The sequence below is a fragment of the Cetorhinus maximus genome, chromosome 6 (assembly GCF_964194155.1).
Source record: "Cetorhinus maximus chromosome 6, sCetMax3.hap1.1, whole genome shotgun sequence".
Taxonomy (NCBI): domain Eukaryota; kingdom Metazoa; phylum Chordata; class Chondrichthyes; order Lamniformes; family Cetorhinidae; genus Cetorhinus; species Cetorhinus maximus.
The window spans coordinates 12282907-12306138 of NC_135884.1; the positions used below are offsets into that span (position 1 = coordinate 12282907).

General features: G+C 42.6%; 1 protein-coding gene across 2 annotated transcripts in view; it reads right to left on the minus strand.

Annotated features, from left to right (window-relative positions):
• uba1 (ubiquitin-like modifier activating enzyme 1) overlaps positions 1-14774 on the minus strand; it is a 254790-nt gene extending 240016 nt beyond the window's left edge. Inside the window, exons 1-2 of one of the 2 annotated variants that reach the window (XM_078543185.1) lie at positions 14685-14774; positions 8827-8893 (exon numbers count right to left, since the gene is read on the minus strand). In XM_078543185.1, the coding sequence (XP_078399311.1) occupies positions 8827-8882 (56 nt within the window). In that variant the 5' untranslated portion in view covers positions 8883-8893; positions 14685-14774. The remainder of the gene's footprint in view (positions 1-8826; positions 8894-14684) is intronic. The other variant, XM_078543186.1, reaches the window with a different exon arrangement.
• Positions 14775-23232: the final 8458 nt, after the last annotated feature.

The window sequence follows — 23232 nt, forward strand, 5'->3', positions numbered from 1 at the left end:
GGAGAACTACACTACTCTATTTTGAAATAGCTCCACAGGATGGTTAGGGTGCAGAAGGCCGTGGTTTATGGACTCACTTGAAAGATGCCACTTGTGAGAGTGCAGCAATACGGAGGCGAGGAGGAATTTTTTTCTGTCAGAGGGCAGTTAGTCTTTGGAATTCTCGTCCCCAGCAAGGAGTGGAGGTTGGGCCATTGAATATATTCAAGGCTGAGTTGGACAGATTTTTGATGGACTCCAAAGGAGTCTAGAGTTATGGGGTCACGGGCAGGAAAGTGGAGTGAAGGCCACAATCAGATCAGCCATGATCTTATGGAGTGGCTGAGCAGGTTCGATGGGCCAAATGGCCTACTCCTGCTCCTATTCCTTATGCTCTTTGAGCACTCCCTCAGCGAAGTGTCAGCCTGGATTATGTGCTCAAGTCTCTGGAGTGGGACTTAAAGCCACGACCTTCCATCTCAGGTGAAAGTGCCATCACTAAGCCATGGCTGACGCTCATCTCAAACTATGGCAATAGTCATGTGTTTACGATGGAACAGGGTGACTAAAGGACTAAAGGCCTCAAATGTTTCATCACACTTACAGTTGGTGTCCTGCCCTGCCTTTCTATGCATTGTGTGTGGAGTTAACGCTCACACATTGATAAGCAGTGTCTCCATTCTATCCTTAGTCAGCATGTGTCCGCTTGCATGTCTAATATCTTCTGCTGTTACATGCATTTTTTTTGATCATTTAATGTATAATTGGGAATCACCTGCTAGGAACAGTAGCCAATGCAAAGACACTAAAAGTACTATACTAGAATGGAATTAAATCTCCACATACCAGAACAAATAAATTCCTAAATACTCATTTCAAAAATAGGGTTTTTCACACAATGCAGGGGACAAAGAAAGATCATGAAAGTGCCCAGCAAATTCTATGACTAAACATCAATATGAAATGTGCATGCATGTGTTTTATCAATGTACATGTTTAAAATATACATTGTGTAGATGAAGGGTCGCACCTGAATCTTTGACTTATTGTCACTTCTTTTATTCATTAATGGGATGTGAGCTTCACTGGCTGGGCCAGCATTTATTGCCCATCCCTAATTGCCCTTGAGAAGTTGGTGGTGAGTTGCCTTCTTGAACCACTGCAGTACATGCGATGTGGGTACACCCACAATGCTTTTAGGGTGGAAATTCCAGGATTTTGACCCAGTGACAGTGAAGGAACAGCGATATATTTCCAAGTCAGGATGGTGAGTGGCATGGAGGGGAACTTGCAGGTGATGTTCCCATGCAGTTACTGCCCTTCTCCTTCTAGATGGTAGTGGTTGTGGGTTTGGAAGGTGCTGTCTAAGGAAGATTGGTGAGTTCCTGCAGTGTATCTTGTAGATGGTACACACTGCTGCCACTGCCTCAGTGGTGGAGGGAATGAATGTTTGTAGATGGGGTGTCATTCAAGTGGACTGCTTTGTCCTGGATGGTGTCAAGCATCTTGAGTGTTGTTGGAGCTGCACTCATCCAGGCAAGTGGGGAGTATTCCATCACACTCCTGACTTGTGCCTTGTTGTTGGTGGACAGGCTTTGGAGAGTCAAGAGGTGAGTTACTCGTTGCAGGATTCCTAGCCTCTGACCTGCTCTTGTAGCCACAGTATTTATATTTTTTATTATTCGTTTATTGGATGTGAGTATTGCTGGCTAGGACAGCGTTTATTGCCCATCCCTAACTGCCCTTGTTCAGAGGCCATTTAAGAGTGAACTGCATTGCTCTGGGTCTGGAGTCATACGTTGGCCAGACCAGACAAAGACAGCAGATTTCCTTCCCTAAAGGACATTAGTGAACCAGATGGGTTTTTACAACAATCGACAATGGTTTCATGGTCATCATCAGACTTTTAATTCTAGATTTTTATTGAATTGAAATTCCATCATCTACTGGGGCGAGACTCGAACCTAAGTCCTCAGAGCATTACTCTGGGTCTCTGGATTACTAGTCCAGTGACAATATCACTACACCATCACTTCCCCCTAAAATGAAACCTCCAACAATGCAGCAGTCTCTCAGTGGTGGACCAACTTTGATTTTTGTGCTCAAGTCTCTGGAGTGGGTATTGAACCCTTGATCTACTGACTCAGAGGCAAGAATGCTACCCACTGAGCCATGCCTAGCCTGATGGCTAGTCCAGTTCAGTTTCTGGACAATGGTAACAATCCCCGCCCCCCCGCCCCCCGTAAAATTAATGGTTCTTTACTTAAATGCACATAGTATTCAGAACAAAATAAATGAATTAATGGCACAAATAGAGATTGATGGGTATGATCTTATTGCCATTATGGAGACATGGTTACAAGGAGATCAAAGCTGGGAACTAACTATTCAGGGGTATGTGACTTTTCAAAAGAACAGGCAGGAAGGAAAGAGTGGTTGGGTAGCTTCATTTGTACAAGATGGAATGAGTAAGATAGCAAGAAATGATCTTGGATCGGAAGATGTGGAATCCATATGGGTGAAGGTAAAAAATAACAAAGGGAAGAAGACACTGGTGGGAGTAGTCTATAGGCCCCCTAACAGTAGCTATGCTGTAGGATAGAGAATAAATCAGGAAATAATGAGGGCATGTAAAAAATGCAGTATATCAATCATGGGTGACTTTAATCTCCATGTAGATTGGGAAAATCAAATTGGCAGAGGTAGCCATGAGCATGAATTCACAGAGTGTATTCGGGACAGTTTCCAAGAACATTACATTGTGCATCCAACCAGGGATCAGGCTATTTTGGATCTGGTAATGTGTAATGAGGCAGGTTTAATAAATGATCTCAGAGCGAAAGATCCCCTAGGAAAAAGTGACCATAACATAGTGGAATTTAGCATTCAGTTTGAGAGTGAGAAACTTAGTTCAGAAACATCTGTGCTATACATAAATAAGGGTAATTACAAAGGAATGAGGGCAGAGTTGGCTGGAGTGGACTGGGAAAGGAGTTTAGCAGAAAAGATGGTTGATGGACAATGGCAGGCATTTATGAAAATAGTTGATGACTCACAACAAAGATGTATCCCAATGAGGAAGAAGGATTGTAGGAGGGGGATAAATCAACCATGGTTAACCAAGGAAGTTAGGGGTAGTATCAAAGTGAAAGAAAAAGCATACAATGTGGCAAAGATTAGTGGTAAGCCAGAGGATTGGGAAAGCATTAAAAACCAAAAGAAAATTACCAAAAAAAAGAGGGAGAAAATAAACTTTGAGGGTAAACTAGCAAGTAATATAAAAATGGACAGTAAGAGCTTCTTTAAATATATAAAATGGAAGAGTGAGGCCAAAGTCAATATAGGCCCCTTGGAGAATGAGGCTGGGGAAATAATAATGAGGAATCAGGAAATGGCAAAGGAGTTGAATAAATACTTTGCATCAGTTTTCACAGTAGGAGACACTAATAGCGTTCCAAAAAATACTGAATAATCAAGGGGCCAAAGGCGGGGTGGTGGGTGGCGGTGGTAGAGGAAATAAGTACAATAACTCTCACTAGAGAAAAAGTACTAGGGAAGCTAATGGGGCTAAAGACTGGTAAGTCCCCTGGACCTGATGGGTTGCATCCTAGGATATTAAAGGAAATAGCTGCAGAGATAGTGAATGCCCTGGTAGTAATCTTCCAAGAACCCTTAAATTCTGGAAAAATCTCAGAGGATTGGAAAACTGCCAATGTAACACCTTTATTCAAAAAGGGAGGGAGACAAAAAACAGGTAACTATAGGTCAGTTAGCTTAACATCTGTCACTGGGAAAATGTTTTAGTCTATTATAAAGGATGTAATAGCAAAGCATTTAGAAACACATAATCTAATCAAGCAGAGTCAGCATGGCTTCATGAAGGGGAAATCATGCCTGACAAATTGATTAGAATTCTTTGAGGGGGTAACAAGCAGGATTAATAAAGGGAGACCAGTAGATGTAATATATCTGGATTTCCAAAATATGGTACCACACATAAGGCTACTTAATAAGATAAGACCCCATGGTGTTGGGGGTAGTGTACTAACATGGATAGAGGACTGGCTGGCTAATAGATGACAGAGTTGGGACACAGGAGCATTTTCAGGATGGCAACCTGTAACTAGTCCAGTGCCACAGGGATCAGTATTGGGGCCACAATTATTTACAATATGCATTAATGACTTGGATGAGGGAAATGAATGTACTATTGCCAAGATTGTAGATGACACAAAAATAGATGGGAAGGCAAGTGGTGAGGATGACACAAAGAGTCTACAGAGGGAAATAGACAGGTTAAGTGAGTGGACAAAAATGTGGCAGATAGAATATAATGTGGGAAAGTGTGAAGTTATGCGCTTTGGCAGGAAGAATAGAGGAGCTGAAAATTATTTAAATGGAGAAAGACTGCAGAAAGCTGCAGCGCAGAGGGATTTGGGAGTCCTTGTGCATGAATCCCAAAATGCTAGCATACAAGTTCAGCAGGTAATAGGTCAGGCAAATGGAATGTTGGCCTTTATTTCAAAGGGAATGGAGTATAAAAATAGTGAAGTCTTGCTAAAACTATACAAGAAACTAATTAGACCACACCTAGAATACTGTGAACAGTTTTGGTCCCCTTATCTAAGGAAAGATATACTGGCATTGGAAACAGTCCAGAGAAGGTTCACTAGGTTGATCCTGGGGATGGAGGGATTTTCTTATGAGGAGAGGTTGAGTCGGTTGGGCCTGTACTCATTGGAGTTTAGAAGAATGAGAGGCGACCTTGTTAAAACATACAAAATTTTTAGGGGGCTTGACAAGGTAGATGCTGAGAGGTTGTTTCCCCTTGTGGGAGAACCTAGGACCAGAGGACATAATCTCAGAGTAGGGAGGTGCCCATTTAAAACAGAGATGAGGAGGAATTTCTTCTCTCAGAGGGTAGTGAATCTGTGGAATTCTTTACTGCAGAGGGCTGTAGAGGTTGGGTCGTTAAGTATATTCAAGGCTGAGATAGACAGATTTTTAGTCAGTAAGGGAATCAAGGGTTATGGGGAAAAGACAGGAAAGTGGAGTTGAGGATTATCAGATCAGCCATGATCTCATTGAATGATGGAGCAGACTCGATGGGCCCAATGGCCTACTTCTGTTCCTACATCTTATGGTCTTATAGTCCTCGCACAATTAGCAAATGGGAGCTGCTTTTTTTTTTCCACCTTATCTTGTACAACCCTATCAAATCTTCCCTCAGTCACCTTTGTTCAAAGGAGAACCACTCCAACCTAACCTTGTAGCTAAAATCCCTCACCCCTGAGGAGGAGGTTTAATCTGCAAATGATCTCCAATCCTTCTGACATGGGAATATTTGATGGGGTGGGATTAATGGAAAAACTGTTGTCAAAAACTAAAGCGCCAAATGGTCATTCACCTACAAAGAGCAGGAAGTGTTTTATATTTAAGCAATGAATGGGGTGTCTGTTACAATGGGTAATTCCCCAACACATGCTCACCAAATACAGGGTTGCCTCTCACTCTCATCTGCCTGCAATGTCTGTTGATTAATTGCTTCATAAGTGACTCCTCCACCTCCAACAGAGTAATCTCCTTCTCCTCATCTATTCCCTGTAATACCTGGTATGTGCAAAGTTAGAATATTGTGGATGGTTCTTGTCTAGAAGTCCATACTCACCCCATCCTGTTCCTACATCTGAGGATGATATGAGGGACAAAAGGAAGTGAAGCCTAGTGGTGGGAGTTACTAAGTTAGTAAAGTAAAACAATAATAGTTACAGCCTCCTAGGTTGGAGACAAAGGAGGATTAACACTCACCGGCTACTGGAGGCACACAAAGCAAAATAAAAAGCAGCACCTCATTCCCTCTGTTTACCAAATTCCCACTTGCACTAAATTCCTGACATTAGCACTCGGTTTAGAAAGCACTCTAATCTCCAATCTTTCTGTTTTTCAGTGCCTATGCAGAACTGAATTAAATGTGAAGCATCTGTTCAATCAATTCACTTCTGATGGTAAACAACACATACTGGCACAGGAACAACAGCCGGATCGAAAGTTTCAAATCGGCTCCTGGGCAGTCAGCTCCCTAAGGAACTCCTTACATTGGGCCGTTATCCATACCCATCTGCTGACCTTTCTCCCCCCACCAGCTGTGTCTCAGTTGGTAGCCATCTCACTTCTGAGTCAAAAGGTTCTGGGTTCAAGTCCCACTCTAGGACTTGAGTACGAAACTCCAGGCTCCAGTGCTACAACGAAGGGGTGCTGCACTGTCTGAGATGCTGCCATTGAGATGAGATGTTAAGGCAAGGCCTTGTCTACCTGATTAAATGGATCTAAAAGACCCCCAGGCACTATTTTGAGGAAGAGCAAGGGAGTTATCAATATTCATCCCTCAATTAACATCACAAAAAACAAACCTCATCATTATCATATTGTTGTTTGTGGGAGCTTGCTATGTGCAAATTGGCTGCTGGGTTTCCTACTTTACAACAGTGACTTAATTTCAAAAACTACTGCGTTGGCTGTAAAGCACCTTGAAATGTCCAGTGTTCATGAAAAGCGTTATATAAATGTAAGTCTTTTCTTTTCTTTCAATCTTCTTTCTTCCACTGCTTAAACTCCCTTGCAATAATAATGGGTTCAATTTAACCTAACTGCTGGTTTAAACCCCCACTGTCCATCCCCCAACCGGCTTGTTCTTTGCCTTCCTCAGTGAGTTCTGGATGTTTCTCAAAATTTGGCTTCAAATTCCTGGACAGTACGGCAATGTTTCTACACTACAAGGCTGAACTGCTGTGTCTCTCATCTGCTGCACTGTTGCGTAAATTTTGAAGTAACTGATCAGCTTACATTCCTTCCCTCTCTGCTGTTGTTCCCTGCTGAGCTGGTGACAGGTCTGCTGCTCCTATTAGTTTTGTAGCTTCGGCTACAGGCTGGTCCTGGCCAGAAATCCACTCATCTCAGCGGACGTACATTTCTCTGCAGCTTCTGTATCTTATGATCACCTTCAACTTTGCCATCTTTTTTTGTTTCTTCCCTGAAACCAATTCTGAGCACCTCCTGAGCCTTCATTCCCACGGAAGGACCTCCATTAGTGTGTTCTCCAATATTCTAACCTTCAAAAAGCTTCGCTGTGCTTGCCTGCCACATTGAACTTTTGTCCACGTTCAGAGTCATCGGTGCTCCACGCCAACTCCACCCTACCTATCTGAACTTTATCCTGTGGAAGCTCTGACTTTACTGGGGATTCCCTCCTGTATCCTTTCTACTCCCTGTCAACCAGGACATGGGCATTGCTTCGAATTTGCGGGGAGAGACGACCATACTCAAAGCCACTTGTTATTGGTTTTCAAGGAAAATTGGACAGAGTCACAGAATGTCATCCCCAAAGCACCTGTAAAAGGTCCTGGGAAATGTGCTATTCTGGAGTATTAAGCTGAGTTATTCGGTCACCAAAAATCAGTGGTCTGAATTATAAAAGGGGTAGAATGATATTGAATATACAGCATAGAAACAGGCCTTTGGTCCAACCAGACTATCATTATGTTTATACACACTCCAAGTTCCTCCTATCCATCCTTATCTAACTCTTATCAGCATCACCTCCTGTAGTGGTATTGTTGCTGCACTAGTAATCCAGAGGCCCAGGGTAATGCTCTGGGGACCCGGGTTTGAATCTCACCAAGGCAGATGGCGTAATTTGAATTCAATAAAAATCTGGAATTAAAAGTCTAATGATGATCATGAAACCATTGTCAAAACCCATCTGGTTCACTGATGTCCTTTAGGAGAAGGAAATCTGCCATCCTTACCTGGTCTACATGTGACTCCAGGCCCACAGCAATGTGGTTGGCTCTTAAATGCCCTCTGAACTAGGGCAACTAGGGATGGGTAATAAATGCTGGCTGTGCCAGCAACGTCCACATCCCACGAACGAATAAAAAACTCTTCAGTTCCCTTCTTCCTTATATGTTTACCTAGTTTTCCATTAAATGTGTCTATACTATTCACCTCAACAACCCCCTGTGGTAGCAAATTCCACATTCTTACTACTCTTTTGAGTAAAGAAGTTTTTCCTCAATTCTCTATTTGATTTGTGGTTGCATTCTACAACTATAACGCACTCGTGAAAATATGGGGAACTGACTTAATAAAGAAAGTAACAATTTATAGTCGTTTGGTAATACAGAACTTGAATATTGCTGAAGAAAGTGACATGTCGAAGCTTTTTGTCTTGCACTCATCAGGACAGCTGGCAAGAAATTTACCAACAGTAAAGGGGGATGACAATTTCTTTAATCGCATGTCTTTTTTTTTCAAAGTAATAACTTAATCACTATAAACCGCCGGTCCTAACTAGAATCCATTGGTAACTTCCAGCAGTTATAAGGGTTATAACAGTTAGAACTCTTACAGATCACAGAATTGTAACCCTGCACATTCTTCCTTTTTGGATAACAGTCTAATTCTCTTTTGAATGTTTCGATTGAACCTACCTCCACCACACGCTCAGGCAGAGCATTCCAGGCCTTAACCACTCGCTGCATGAAAAAGTTTTTTTCTCATATCGCTTTTGCTTGTTTTGCCAATTACTTTAAATCTGCGTCCTCTTGTTCTCAATCCTTTCAAGAGTGGGAACAGTTTCTCCCTGTCTACTCTGTCAAGACTCCTCGTGATTTTAAATACCTCTGTCAAATCTCCTCTCAGCCTTCTCTTCTCCAAGGAAAACAATCCTCACTTCTCCAGTCTATCTTCATAACTGAGATCAGTCTTGTTCATCCACTTGATTTACTTTCCTCACCTCCATTCTGCCAGTGTGTTTCTTTTAACGACAAGAGTTTCAAATATACTTACAGTTGCCTGGAATAAAGGCCTTCATCAATCTCTGTGGAATTCTCATTGGTATCCATGGTCTGCAAGTCTGAGGGAAATAGAGGTAGATTTTGTCAAGCGCGGAATTTAAACTGAACTTATCTTTCCGATGAAGGAAAATAGGAAAGTTCCATTTATATAGCGCCTTATGAAATAACTCTGTACAGGACTGGGAATGACCACTTTGGTCCTTTTGGCTGGATAGACTGAATATCCAATTCAGGGCGTCCCAGAGCTTTGCATACCCAGTTTCTTTTACAAAAGCTAAATACTGCAAATGCTGAAAATCTGAAATACAAACTGAAAATACTCAGCAGGTCTGGCAGTATCTGTGGAGAGAGAAAAACAGAGTTAAGGTGTCAGGTTGTGTCCTTCCATCAGAACTGGAAACCTTTAGAGAGGTGACAGGTTTTAAGCAAGGTCAGAGGCAGTGAAAGAGGATAGTGAGGAAAGAACAAAAGGTACAATTTGTGATAGGGTACAAGGCAGGAGAGATTCATTGATGGAAGGGATGATGGTGCAAGGCAAAAGGAGGCTGTCTGGCTGACAGTCAAGCATCATCCAATTGGCGGAGGAAGGCAGTACATCACAAGGATGGATGTGTTGGCCGACTAATGGTTGGACCATGGGGGTAAGTCATGAGATGAAACCTCCAGGAATACATTTAATCACAGTTGGCAACCCGGGTCAAGAGTCAACCACATTGTCATGGCTCTTGGGTCACATATAGGCCAGGCCAGGTAAGGACAGCAGATTTCCTTCTGTAAATGACGTGAGTAAACCAGATAGGTTTTTACAACAATCTGGTAGTTTCATGGTCACCAATACTAATATTTTTTTTTTAGTCACAGTTAAAGTCAACTAATTACATTAATTTTCCTTGCTGCTCTAGCTGAATTTAAACTCATGTCTCTGGATTATTAGCTCAGTAGCATAACCAGTTGCACCTCGACCCAGCTCTACCCTGGCTGAGAATGGCTAATGCACCAAAGAGCATAGCTTGAACTAGGGATTTCCCTGGTTCCACAGCTCAGTGGAATGTTGTCCCCTATTATGGCACAGAAGGACGCATTCAGCCCATTGAGTCCATGCTGACCAATGAGCATTCAGTCCCATTCCCCCAGTCTATACCCGTAGCCCTGCAAACTTATTTCCTTCAAGTGCCCATCCAATTTCCTTTTAAAGTCATTGTCTCCACTTCCCCACCCTCATAGAGTTCCAGGTCATTACCACTTACTGCGCAAAGAAGTTTTTCCTCATGTGCCAAATAATAAATCATAAACTGGTCATCAGTGCTGTGTTTAATTCAAATATGGAGTCATATTTGCAGACTCAGTATTATGCAAAAGTTATCTGACTGCATATGATGAAATATGATGAATGTTAAATAACACATCTTCATAAACAGATTTCCAAGAGGCAAACACTAACCATTATAGTCACCATGAAGTTGATCTCAGTGCTAATGCAACTTCATGGGGATTGCTAAACATTCAATAAAATTACGAAGTAACACAGCGAGAGTAACTCCATTGGGAATTGTGGTACCAATACTGTGCTAAGGTTACTTCAACAGGATGTTCCTTCCCTTGCAACCTCTACCGTTGAGCTATACAAGAGCAGCAAGGTGGGGCAAGTGGATCAAGAATCAGTAGGGGAGGATTTAACAGATAGAAATCATAGTATCATAAGGTTTAAGTTCATTATGGAAAAGGATGAGGAGCAATTCAGAGTAAAAATAATTTAAAAGGTGAAGGCAAACTTCAGGGAGGTGAGAATGCATCTGGCGTGTGTAAACGTGAATCAAAGATTGGCAGGCAGAACTGTATAGTAACCATGGGCTGACTTTAAAGAGTAAACAGTACAGGTAAAGTCAAGGTACATTCCCATGAGGGGAAAAGGTAGAACAAACAAAGCCAGAGCGCCCTGGAGGATTGACGTACTGAGGCAGAGGGCATGGCTGAGGGACTACTTTGCACCTGCCTATACCAAAGAAGATGCTGCCAAAGTCTTAGTGAAAAAGGAGGTAGAATGGACTAAAAAGGAGATATTAGATATGCTGTCTGTACTTAAAGTTGATAAGTCACCTGGACCGGATCAGGTGTAGCCAAGGATACTGAGGGACGAGAGAGTGAAAATTGCAGCAGCACCGACCATAATCTTCCAAACCCCCTAGGGGAGGAGCCAGATGACTGGAGAATTGCAAATGAGCCATGATCTTATTGACTGGCGGAGCAGGCTCAAAGGGCTGAATGGCTGACTCCTACTTCTAAGTCCTATGTTCATGCATTACACCCTTGTTCAAAAAAGGATGCAAGGATAAGCCCAGCAACTACAAGCCAGTCAGTTTAACCTCGGTGGTGGGGAGCCTTCTAAAAACGATAATCAAAGACAAATTTAACAGTCACTCAGGCAAATGTGGATCAATTGAGGATGGGCACCACAGATTTTTTTTTTTAAAAAGGGAAAATTGTGTTTAATTTGCTCGAGTTCTTGATGAGGCAACAGGGAGGGTTGATGAAGTTAATGTGTTTGATGTGCTGTACATGGATTTCCAAAAGGCATTTGATAAAGTGCCACACAACAGGCCTGACGGCCAAGTTAAAGCCTGTGGAATAAAAAGGACAGGAGCAACATGGATATGAAATTTGCTTAGTGATAAGAAACAGAGAGTGGTGGCAAACAGTTATAAAACCTTTATAAAACACCAGCTTGACCTCAGCTGGAGTACTGTGTTCATTTCTGGGCACCACACATTAGGCAGGGTGTGACGCCTTTAGAGAGAGTGTGGAAATATTTAAGATAATGGTTCCAGGAATGAGAAACCTCAGTTATGTAGATGGATTGGAGAAGGTGGGGCTGGTTGATAGGAGATTTGATAGAGGTATTCAAAATCATGAGGGATCTGGACCAAGTAGGTAGGGAAAAACTGTTCCTATTGGTGGGAGGGGTCAAGAACCAGGGGACACAGATTTAAGGTGAATGGCAAAAAAAAAACCCAAAGGCAACATGAGCAAAAGCTTTTGTACTGCAGCGCATGGATCTGGAAGGCACCGCCCGAGAGTTTGGTGAAGGCAAATTCAATCATGAGTTTCAAAAGGGAGTTGGGTAATTATTTGATGGGAAAACATTTGCAGGGCTAAGGGAAAGGGCAGGAGAGCAGGACCAGCAGAGAGCTGGCATGGACGCAAAGGGCCAAATGGCTGCCTTCTGTGCTGTAACCAGTGATGCTAATACATCCAACCAGAGTTGGGAACCTCATTAAGAACAGCATTGGAAAAAAATATTACAAGCTCAAAATTCACAGAGTCTGGCATGTGTAAATATAATTTAGGTTTGTAGGTTCTGTTTAGAGAAACACTGGAGGACGGTTTTACAAAAATGAAAGTTGCCAACAATACTGGAGCATTTCTTAGAACCCAACAATAAAAATCCCCACTGTGCTTTGTTTCACTTTCCTTTTCAAATACTTCCATTATCAGTGACCATTTCACTGTCTGTGACCCACTGATACATTTATGTGCGGTGTGGGGCGTGATGAGAGAAACATTTATGAATGTCAATTGTTGAACATGAAGAAATGTTGTTCTCACACTGAACAATTTCTCCTTAAACTCCTCTCACTTCCTCCAAATAAAAGGTGTGGCTATGGGTACCCGCATGGGCCCCAGTTATGCCTGTCTCTTTATGGGGTATGTGGAACATTCCTTGTTCCAGTCCTACTCAGGCCCCCTCCCACAACTCTGTCTCTGGTACATCGATGATTGCTTCGGTGCTGCTTCATGCTCTCGTCTGGACCTGGAAAAATTTATTAATTTTGCTTCCAATTTCCACCCCTCCATCATTTTCACATGGTCCATCTCTGACACTTGCCTTCCTTAACCTCTCTGTCTCAATTTCTGGTGATAGACTGTCCACTAATATTCATTACAAGCCTACCGACTCCCACAGCTACCTCGAATACAGCTCCTCACACCCCGCTTCCTGTAAGGACTCCATCCCATTCTCTCAGTTCCTTTGCCTCCGTCGCATCTGTTCTGATGATGCCACTTTCAAAAACAGTTCCTCTGACATGTCTTCCTTCTTCCTTAACCGAGGTTTTCCACCCACGGTGGTTGACAGGGCCCTCAACCGTGTCTGGCCCATCTCCTGCGCATCCGCCCTTACACCTTCTCCTCCCTCCCAGAAACATGATAGGGTCCCCCTTGTCCTCACTTATAACCCCACCAGCCTCCGCATTCAAAGGATCATCCTCCGCCATTTCCGCCAACTCCAGCATGATGCCACCACCAAACGCATCTTCCCTTCACTCCCCCAGCGGCATTCCGCAGGGATCGTTCCGGGACACCCTGGTCCACTCCTCCATCACCCCCTACACCTCAACCCCCTCCCACGGCACCTTCCCATGCAACCGCAGAAGGTGCAACACCTGCCCCTTTACTTCCCCCCTCCTCACCGTCCAAGGGCCCAAACACTCCTTTCAAGTGAAGCAGCATTTCACTTGCACTTCCCTCAATTTAGTCTATTGCATTCGTTGCTCCCAATGCGGTGTCCTCTACATTGGAGAGACCAAACGCAGACCGGGTGACCACTTTGCAGAACACCTTCAGTCTGTCCGCAAGCATGACCCAGACCTCCCTGTCACTTGCCATTTCAACACTCCACCCTGCTCTCATGCCCGCATGTCCGTCCTTGGCTTGCTGCATTGTTCCAGTGAAGCTCAATGCAAACTGGAGGAACAGCACCTCATCTTCCGACTAGGCACTTTACAGCCTACCGGACTGAATATTGAGTTCAACAATTTTAGATCATGAACTCTCTCCTCCATCCCCACCCCCTTTCCGATCCCCCTTTCTCCCCCAATAATTTATATAGATTTTTCTTTTCCCACCTATTTCCATTATTTTTAAATGTATTTCCATCCATTGTTTTATCTCTACCTTTTAGCCTATTTCAATCCCTTCCCTTCACCCCACCCCAACTAGGGCTATCTGTACCTTGCTTGTCCTGCTTTCTACCCTTAATTAGCACATTTCTTAGCTAATATCACCACCTTCAACACCTCTTTGTCCTTTTGTCTGTGACATCTTTTGGCAATCTCCACCTATCACTGGCCCTCTATCCAGCTCTACCTGTCCCACCCCCCCTTAAACCAGTTTATATTTCACCTCTTTTCTATTTTTACTCAGTTCTGTTGAAGAGTCATACGGACTCGAAACATTAACTGTGTCCCTCTCCGCAGATGCTGCCAGACCTGCTGAGTTTTTCCAGGTATTTTTCTTTTTCTTATGAAGAAATGGCCAATCCGTCCATTTACTCCCCATCCCAATCCATGCAGTTTCAGTGCATTGACTCGGGGGGTATCGGATAAAAACAGGGGGTAAAAAACCGTGACTCCCTCTCTCTCTCACTGAATAGTAATTGAAGAGAGACCCATTGATGGCTGGAACGCAGCCCCCAATTCAATTCAACTCAACTCAGTTACCTGTCCAAACAAAATGACCCAGTTAAATGACTGGAAGAAACGTTCAAACACGTTTCAATTGAAAGTTTCTCTTTTCGAAGGAGGAAACTCACTCGCATCTGGAAAATCAACTCCACCCACTTTCAGTGCTGTGTCACCCTAACTGTCTATTTCCTAAATAGATTCCAAACATGAAATTCTCATTTCAGGTTTCAATTTTAATGTAATTTAAAACACACCCACTTTGAGCCACTGATTGACTTTCAACTCTGGCTGGTACTTTCTCACCCAGCAATTCTCTGTGGGGCTCAAGCCGGCGCTGTCAGATCCGAATAATGCACAGGTAGCAAAGGTGGCACCGAATTCGCAGACTGACCGACCCGCCTGGACTGACTCCTGTCACTAGGAAAGGCCCTTCGGCGATGGGAGAGAACTGTGCCCAGCACTCAGCTCAACGACACTGGCTCCACTTGATCCGGCAGGGAGATTGCGAAAACAAAAGCTTCCTGCCAAATCATGATCCCCTTAAAAGGGCAATACACTCCACAGAACACACTCGGCAGCTGCTCACACACACTGTCTATTGCAGGGCGCACGGCCAGAGAACCGGGAACTTTTTTCCCACCCCCCCTCTATTCTTTCATTTATTGCCCATCCCTAGTTGCCCTTGAGAAGGCGGTGGCGACGAGCTGCCTTCTTGAACCGCGGCAGTCCATGTGGTGTAGGTACACCCACCGTGCTTTTAGGGAGGGAGTTCCAGGATTTTGACCCAGCGACAGTGAAGAAATGGCAATAGAGTTGCAAGTCAGGGTAGTATGTAGCTTGGAGGAGAACTTGCAGGTGGTGGTGTTCCCATCTATCTGCTGCCCTTGTCCTTCTAGGCGGTACTGGTCGTGGGTTTGGAAGGTGCTTTCGAAGGAGCCTTGGTGAATTCCTGCCACGCATCTTAAGACCATAAGACCATAAGACATAGGAGCAGAAATTAGGCCATTTGGCCCATCGAGTCTGCTCCGCCATTCAATCATGGCTGATAAATTTCTCAACCCCATTCTCCCGTCTTCTCTCCGTAACCTTTGATCCCCTTACCGATCAAGAACCTATCTGTCTCGGTCTTAACCACACTCAATGACCTGGCCTCCACAGCCTTCTGTGGCAATGAATTCCATAGATTCACCACTCTGGCTAAAGAAGTTTCTCCTCACCTCTGTTCTAAAAGGTCTTCCCTTTACTCTGAGGCTGTGCCCTCGGGTCCTAGTCTCTCCTACTAATGGAATCATCTTCCCCACGTCCACTCTATCCAGGCCTTTCAGTATTCTGTAAGTTTCAATCAGATCCCCCTTCATCCTTCTAAACTCCATCAAGTATAGACCCAGAGTCCTCAAACGTTCCTCATAAGTTAAGCCTTTCATTCCTGGGATCGTTCTCGTGAACCACCTCTGGACCCTCTCCAAGGCCAGAACATCCTTCCTGAGATATGGGGCCCAAAATTGCTCACAATATTCTAAATGTGGTCTAACCAGAGCCTTATAAAGCCTCAGCAGCACATCCCTGCTTTTATATTCTAGTCCTCTTGAAATAAATGCCAACACTGCATTTGCCTTCCTAACTACCGACTCAACCTGCAAGTTAACCGTAAGAGAATCCTGGACTAAGACTCCCAAGTCCCTTTGCACTCCAGATTTCTAAATTTTCTCCCCATTTAGAAAATAGTCTATGCCTCTATTCTTCCTACCAAAGTGCATGACCTCACACTTCCCCACGTCTATCTGCCACTTCTTTGCCCATTCTCCTAACCTGTCCAAATCCTTTTGCAGCCTTCCCACCTCCTCAATACTACCTGTCCCTCCACCTATCTTTGTATCATCTGCAAACTTAGCCAGAATGCCCTCAGTTCCTTCATCTAGATCATTAATGTATAAAATGAAAAGTTGTGGTCCCAACACTGACCCCTGCGGAACTCCACTAGTCACCGGCTGCCATCCTGAGAAGGACCCCTTTATCCCCACTCTCTGCCTCCTGCCAGACAGCCAATCTTCTATCCATGCTAATACCTTGCCTCTGACACCATGGGCTCTTATCTTACCGAGCAGCCTCCTGTGCGGCACCTTGTCAAAGGCCTTCAGGAAGTCCAAGTAGATAACATCCATTGGCTCTCCTTTGTCTAACCTACTTGTTAGCTCCTCAAAGAATTCTAACAGATTTGTCAGGTATGACCTCCCCTTGATGAAACCATGCTGACTTTGCCCTATTTTATCATGCACTTCCAAGTATTCTGAAATCTCATCCTTAATAATGGACTCTAAAATCTTACCAACGACCGAGGTCAGGCTAATCGGCCTGTAATTTCCCATCTTTTGCCTCATTCCCTTCTTAAACAGGGGGGTTACATTAGCGATTTTCCAGTCCTCTGGGACCCTCCCTGACTCCAGTGATTCCTGAAAGATCAACACTATCGCCTCCACTATCTCTTCAGCTATCTCCTTCAGAACTCTGGGGTGTAATCCATCTGGTCCAGGTGATTTATCTACCTTCAACCTTTCAGTTTTCCTAGCATCTTCTCCTTGGTAATGGCCACCATACTCACCTCTGCCCCCGACTCTCTTGAACTTTGAGGATGTTACTCATGTCTTCCACCATGAAGACTGACGCAAAGTACCTATTCAGTTCCTCCGCCATTTCTTTGTTCCCCACTACTACTTCTCCAGCGTCATTTTCCAGCAGCCCAATGTCCACTTTTGCCTCTCTCTTACCCTTTATATATCTAAAAAAAACTCTTGCAATCTTCTTTTATATTACTGGCTCGTTTACTCTCATATTTAATCTTCTCCCTCCTTATTTCTTTTTTAGTTGTCCCCTTGTAGATGGTACACACTGCTGCTTCTGTGCGTCAGTGGTGGAGGGAGTGAATGTTTGTGGATGTGGTGCCAATCAAGCGGGGCTGCTTTGTCCTGGATGGTGTTGAGCTTCTTGAGTGTTATGGGAGCTGCACTCATCTGGGCAAGTGGGGAGTATTCCATCACACTCCTGACTTGTGCCTTGTAGATGGTGGACAGGCTTTGGGGAGTCAGGAGTTGAGTTACTCGTCACACGATTCCTAGTCTCTGACCTGCTCTTATAGCTACAGTATTTATATAGGTAGTCCAGTTCAGTTTCTGGTCAATGGTAACTCCCAGGATGTTAATAGAGGGGTATTCAGTGATAGTAATGCCATTGAACATTGCCATGGGTCTGGAGTTACATGTAGGCCAGACCAGGTAAAGATGGCAGATTTCTTTCCCTAAAGGGTCATTAGTGAACCAGATGGGTTTTTACGACAATCGATGACAGCTATCATGGCCACCATTACTGAGACTAGCCTTATATTCCAGCTTGATTAATTGAATTTAAATTCCACCAGCTGCCATGGTAGGATTTGAACCCACATACCCAGAGCATTATTTGGGCCTCTGGATTACTAGTCAAGTGGCATTACTATTACTCCACCATGAATGACTGAAGGGTCTAGAATGATGGAGGGAGGGAGGGAGGGGGGGTGCTGGGTGGCAAAGTTACAAAGTTAAATGCCAAAGATTTTAAACAGAGAGCAGGAGAAACTTCTTTACACAAATCATTGAAAGATTCCAGAGTTTACTTCAAGGATAAGTGATTCAAGTAGAAAAAGAGCCTCAATTTTATCTGAAGCCACCCGCTGGAGACAATGGAATGTCAAATCAGGCGGTGCATCCAACCTGATTACATTCTACACCCGGTGGGTGGTCAGGTTAAAATCAGGCCTCATACCACCATTCAAAATTAGATTGAATAGGCGGAAGAAGGATAAGGAAATGTTGGAATGGAGGTATAGGGTGTGTAAATGTAGATAGGACAATTTTCTAGCATGGAGGATAAACATGGACACGAACTAGCTGGGCTGAAAGGCCTGATCCCTTATTGTTATTTCCCTGTGGTTGGAAGGAGTCGTGACTAAGACTAAGAAGGTTACTGCAATTCACTGAAGGGCACAATATGAAGAGTAATCTCCAGTAAATGAATTGTTGGAAGTACTGTCCTTGGTACGAAATGCTAGACTGAAGCCGTGTCTATATTGCCACGATCATGAAGTCAAGGAGTTTCCTTCAAGACCTGACGACCATCCTTCATTCAACTAATACCCATCAAAAATAACCTACCTGCTTATTTATCTCATTCCCACTTATGGATCTTGGGGTGTGTAAAATGGTTACCACATTTGCCAACATGACAATAATTTCAAAGTATGTGAAGATGTTTCCACAATGTTTCATGGAAGTATAATAATTCTCATAATATTATTGTGTTTACATGTAAAAGTAGGTTAATAGTGGGGTTTGGATAGTTTCTTGGTGTGTGTGTGGGGGATTTAATTGAATTGGAGACAGCTGTTCTGAAGGCTTTGACTCATCAAAAGGGAAGCTAGGTTTGAAATGCTAAATACGTAAACATGGCTGAAGTTTTAGAATGTGAGGTGAGGGGAATTTGCATTTTTAGATGAATCAGGGTAGTTTGAATTTCAAAGAGATGGTAGGATATTACACCTAGCCAGAGAAGCTAGGCCAAGCAGTGTGTTTATTTTTCCCAAAGGTTATTGACAATATTAGCACCATGAATAGATTTATCTTATGAGAAAAGTAAAGTTCCAAAGAGATATGGGGACAATGGAATTTGCATTAAAAGGGGGAAACATGTATAAAGGAGAAAAGGCTATGTGTCGGTGAGGAAGGCATCGCAAGATCTACCATAAGTGTGAAAAGTCTCCAGTATTTGTGCATTAGGCTGCTATCTACACAAACCAAAGCTGGGAAATGCTACTTTGAATTCTACTATCCAAGGTATTGTGTTTGACTTGCCTGGCTGGATCTGTTTAAATCAATTTTTTACTGTTGCCTTAACGGGGGTGTAACTGGAAGCCAGATAAATAGGGGGTTTTAGAAGTTATTATAGTAGTAATTTGCAGACCTATGTATGTGTTTGAAATATTTTCTTTTGTTAATAAATGTTTAATTTAGTTTTGTAAAACATCTCTAGAGTCTTGGTGGACTTATTACTACTGAATTCAGGGTACGCATCTCAAAACAAAATACAAATTGCAAAATCATTGCGTCCGCGTGATCAAATTTCCCTTGTGAATTTGACCCACCTGGCACACATCATCTGCTGCATCATAACGAATTGGGGGCTCTTTGCAGGATATATTGAAATTTCTTGATTGGTTTGGAGTTGGTGTGTCTTAAGGTTACGAGTACGAGAAGCACTTTGAATTCAAGAGTTGGTGTGAGGGATTTTTAACGTGGTGAGACTGCAAAAATGGCTGTATCCATGGCTAAAACATTTTTGGAAGTGGAATATATAACTCTGATTGGGTTACAAAAAGTATCTAAGGGTAAATTAACAGTGTTGATGGATAAGTTGCAGCGGAGGTTACCTGTAGGGGCAATGAAAGCAGACAGAGTTGAAGTGATGGCACAGCATTTAAAGTTGGAAGTGATACCTGACACTAGTGAGTCACAGCTGGAGGCAGTGAGACTTCAGTTAGAAATGAAGAAGCTTAAATTTGAACAAACAAAGGAAATGAAAAACTGGAACCAGAGACAGCAGGAAAAGAAAAAGGAAAAGAGAGATTATTTCAAAAAGAAATGAAAATGTGAAAATTTGATCTCCAGAGGGGAAAATTAGCAATGGAGGAAAAAGAGAAGGAAAGAGACAGAGAGTACTGACTTAAAAAACTGGACTTTTAAAAAAAAAAGACATCAGATGCTGAGGAAAGTTCTGACGATGAAAAACCCTTAACTTAAATCCCAGTGATGTTTAAACTTGTGCAGCTCTTCCGAAGTTTGAAGAAAGAGATGTTGAAGTATTCTTTATTTCATTTGAAAAGATAGCTAAACAGATTAAATGGTCTCGAGAAAACTGGTCATTGCTTTTACAGTCTAGGTTGGTGGGCAGGGCACATGAGGTTTATGCTTCACTGTCAGAAGAAATGTCAATGGATTATGCTGTGGTTAAAAAGGCTATTTTGAGTGCATATGAGTTGGCTCCTGATGTATACAGGCAGAAATGTAGGAATATGAAAAAACAGCCTGGACAAACTTATATTGCATTTGAGAGAGTAAAACAAAGCAATTTTGACTGGTGCATATGGGCATTAAAGATAGAGACAACATATACAGCTCTTAGGAAAATAGTTCTTCTGGAATAATTTAAAGATTCAATTCCTTTGGCAGTGAAAACTCATGTGGAGGAAAATTGGGTTAAAATGGTAAGACAAGCAGCAGAAATAGCTGATGATTATGAGTTAGTTCATAGATCTAAACCTTTTTTTTGTCACCCTTTTAAATCAGAGAAGGATAAAAAGTGGGAAAGTGAAAGGAAGGTGGGTAGTCAGGGAAGAGAAGGAGTAGGTGGAAATTCCCAGGAAGTTTTTTCTCAGACTAAAAAGGAAGGTGCTGAAGGTAGAAGTAACATTCGAAAATTGAGGTGTTTTCATTGTAATAAAGTTGGGCACACGAAGTCAGTGTGTTGGAAATTACAGGGAAAATCTGTTGGAATTATTGGGATGCAGAAAAGTTCTGTAAGTAAAAGTACTGTGGGTTCTGAGGTTCAGGCACAGGGAAAACCAGTGGTTTGTGTAGAGATAAAACAGGAAGAATCAGTGATAGATAAAGAAGTGGGAATGTGTTCAAAATTTACCCAAGGGGGTTCTGAGGAGCAGGTTGCAGAAATGTTTTAAGATTTTGTATGTGAAGGGGAAATCTTTCCATGTGTACAGGATGGAGCAGGTAAAGATATTAAAGTTTTAAGAGACACAGGGGCTAGTCATTCCTTAATGTTGTGGGTTAGTGATATTTGTTGTTCAGAGGGAGAATTGCAGGAACTGTATAAGTGGGGTTCATGGAGATGCTTAACCTATTCTGTTGTGGAAGGTAAATTTAGAGTGTATGTGGAAAACAAATGAGCTTGTTGTTGGAGTAGTGGAAAAATGCCCATTGCAGGAGTTCTATTTATTTTAGATCATGATATACCTGGGTCACAGATGTGGGTGATGCCTATGGTAGTTGAGCAGTCTATAGAGGTGTTTTCAACAGAAGTGTTGCAGAAAGAGCATCCTGGATTGTTTCCAGATTGTATGGTAACAAGATCACAAGGTCACAGGTTGAAACAGGAAGAACAGGAAGTTAAAAGGCAGGGGAAAGGTGTTGAAATTCAATTAGCTGACACTGTCTTTGATAAGATTGTTCAGGAAGAAAGATTGGAAGATAATGCAGCTAAGGTATTTAGCTTAAGGCAGTTGGTAGAGTTACAGAAAAAGGATCCACAAATAAAACAGTTATATCAGACAGCTTGCTCAGAAACAGAGGCAGAATGTATTCCAGAACCTTATTACCTTAAGGGTAACGTGTTAATGAAAAAGTGGTGGCCGCATCAAGTTTCAGCAAATGAAAGCTGGAGGGAAATACAGCAGATTGTCATTTGGATATAGAAATGAGATAATAAGAACAGCTCATGAAATTCCAAGGGGGTGGGGGGAGGGGGGAACAGTTAGGAATTAGAAAGACACAGGCAAAATATAAAAATATTTTTATTGCCCAGGATTGCATAGAGATGTAGTTAAATTCTGCAGCACATGTCAGGTGATAGGGAAACCACAAACTGTGATTAAGCCAGCACCTTTAATTCCAATTCCAGCATTTCAAGAACCTTTCACTAGGTCATAATTGATTGTGTAGGACCCCTCCCTAAGACTAAAAGTGGAAATCAGTGCTAATTGACAATAATGGATGTGTCTACAAAGTTTCCTGAAGTGACACCTTTGAGAAGTATTATAACAAAAAGAATTGTGGAAGAGTTGACTACATTTTTTTTTACAAGATATGGTTTACCAAAAGAAATACAATCAGATCAGTGTTTAAAGTTCAAGTCACAGCTAGTTAAGGAGGAAATGAACAATTTGGGGATAAAACATGTTATGGCACAGCCGATGGTAAATGCTGAGTTGTTCAAAACCTAAAGGGAAACTTGAAACAACTGCCACAACTTGTTTTTCAATTTGTATAAATTTCGAGATGCATGCCTTGAATTCAGTAGTAATAAGATTATAGGTTTTTACAAAACTAGATTAAACATTTATTAACAGGAAATATGATTTTTAAGCTCATAAATAGATCTACAAATTACCACTATGATAACTTCTAAATCCCCTAATCAATCTAACTCCCAGTTACACTTCCGTTAAGGCAATAGTAAGACATAAATTTTAAAAGACCCAGGCAAGGTAACGCACAATACCCTGAACCAATCGAGTTCGAGGTGAGTTTTCGTAACTTCAGTTCTTTGAAGACAGCAGCTTGAGGCATAGATGCTGAAGGCTTTTCACATTTGTTAGATCTTAAATTGCCTACCCTTACACACAGCCTTCGCTCCATTACACATATTTTCCCCTTTAAATGCAAATTCCCAGTGTTTCACTATGTCTTTGGACTTTACCTTTCCGATAATAAAAATCTCTCATAGTACTAAGTTTTACCAGTAATCTTTGGGAAAAATAAACACACAGTTTCTGAACTTCACCTGGCTAGGTGATACATTTCACCCCTCCTTTGAAAACAATCTAGTCTGGTTTATTTACAAATGCAAATGTTCCCTTGATCCGTATGTTTACCTACTTAACATTTCAAACCTAGCTAATCTTCTAGTACCTCAAAGCCTTCAGACCAGTTGCCTTTAATACAATTAAGTCACACACACACACACACACACACACACACACAGACACAGATACCACTATTTTACAATAAATTCCAATAACATTATGGGGAGAATTTTCTCCCCGTCGGGCGGGCCAGTTGGTAGTGGGCGCGGAGCCAATCGCTGCCCGCGATCGGCTGCATGCCGCCATTTTATGCGGGCGG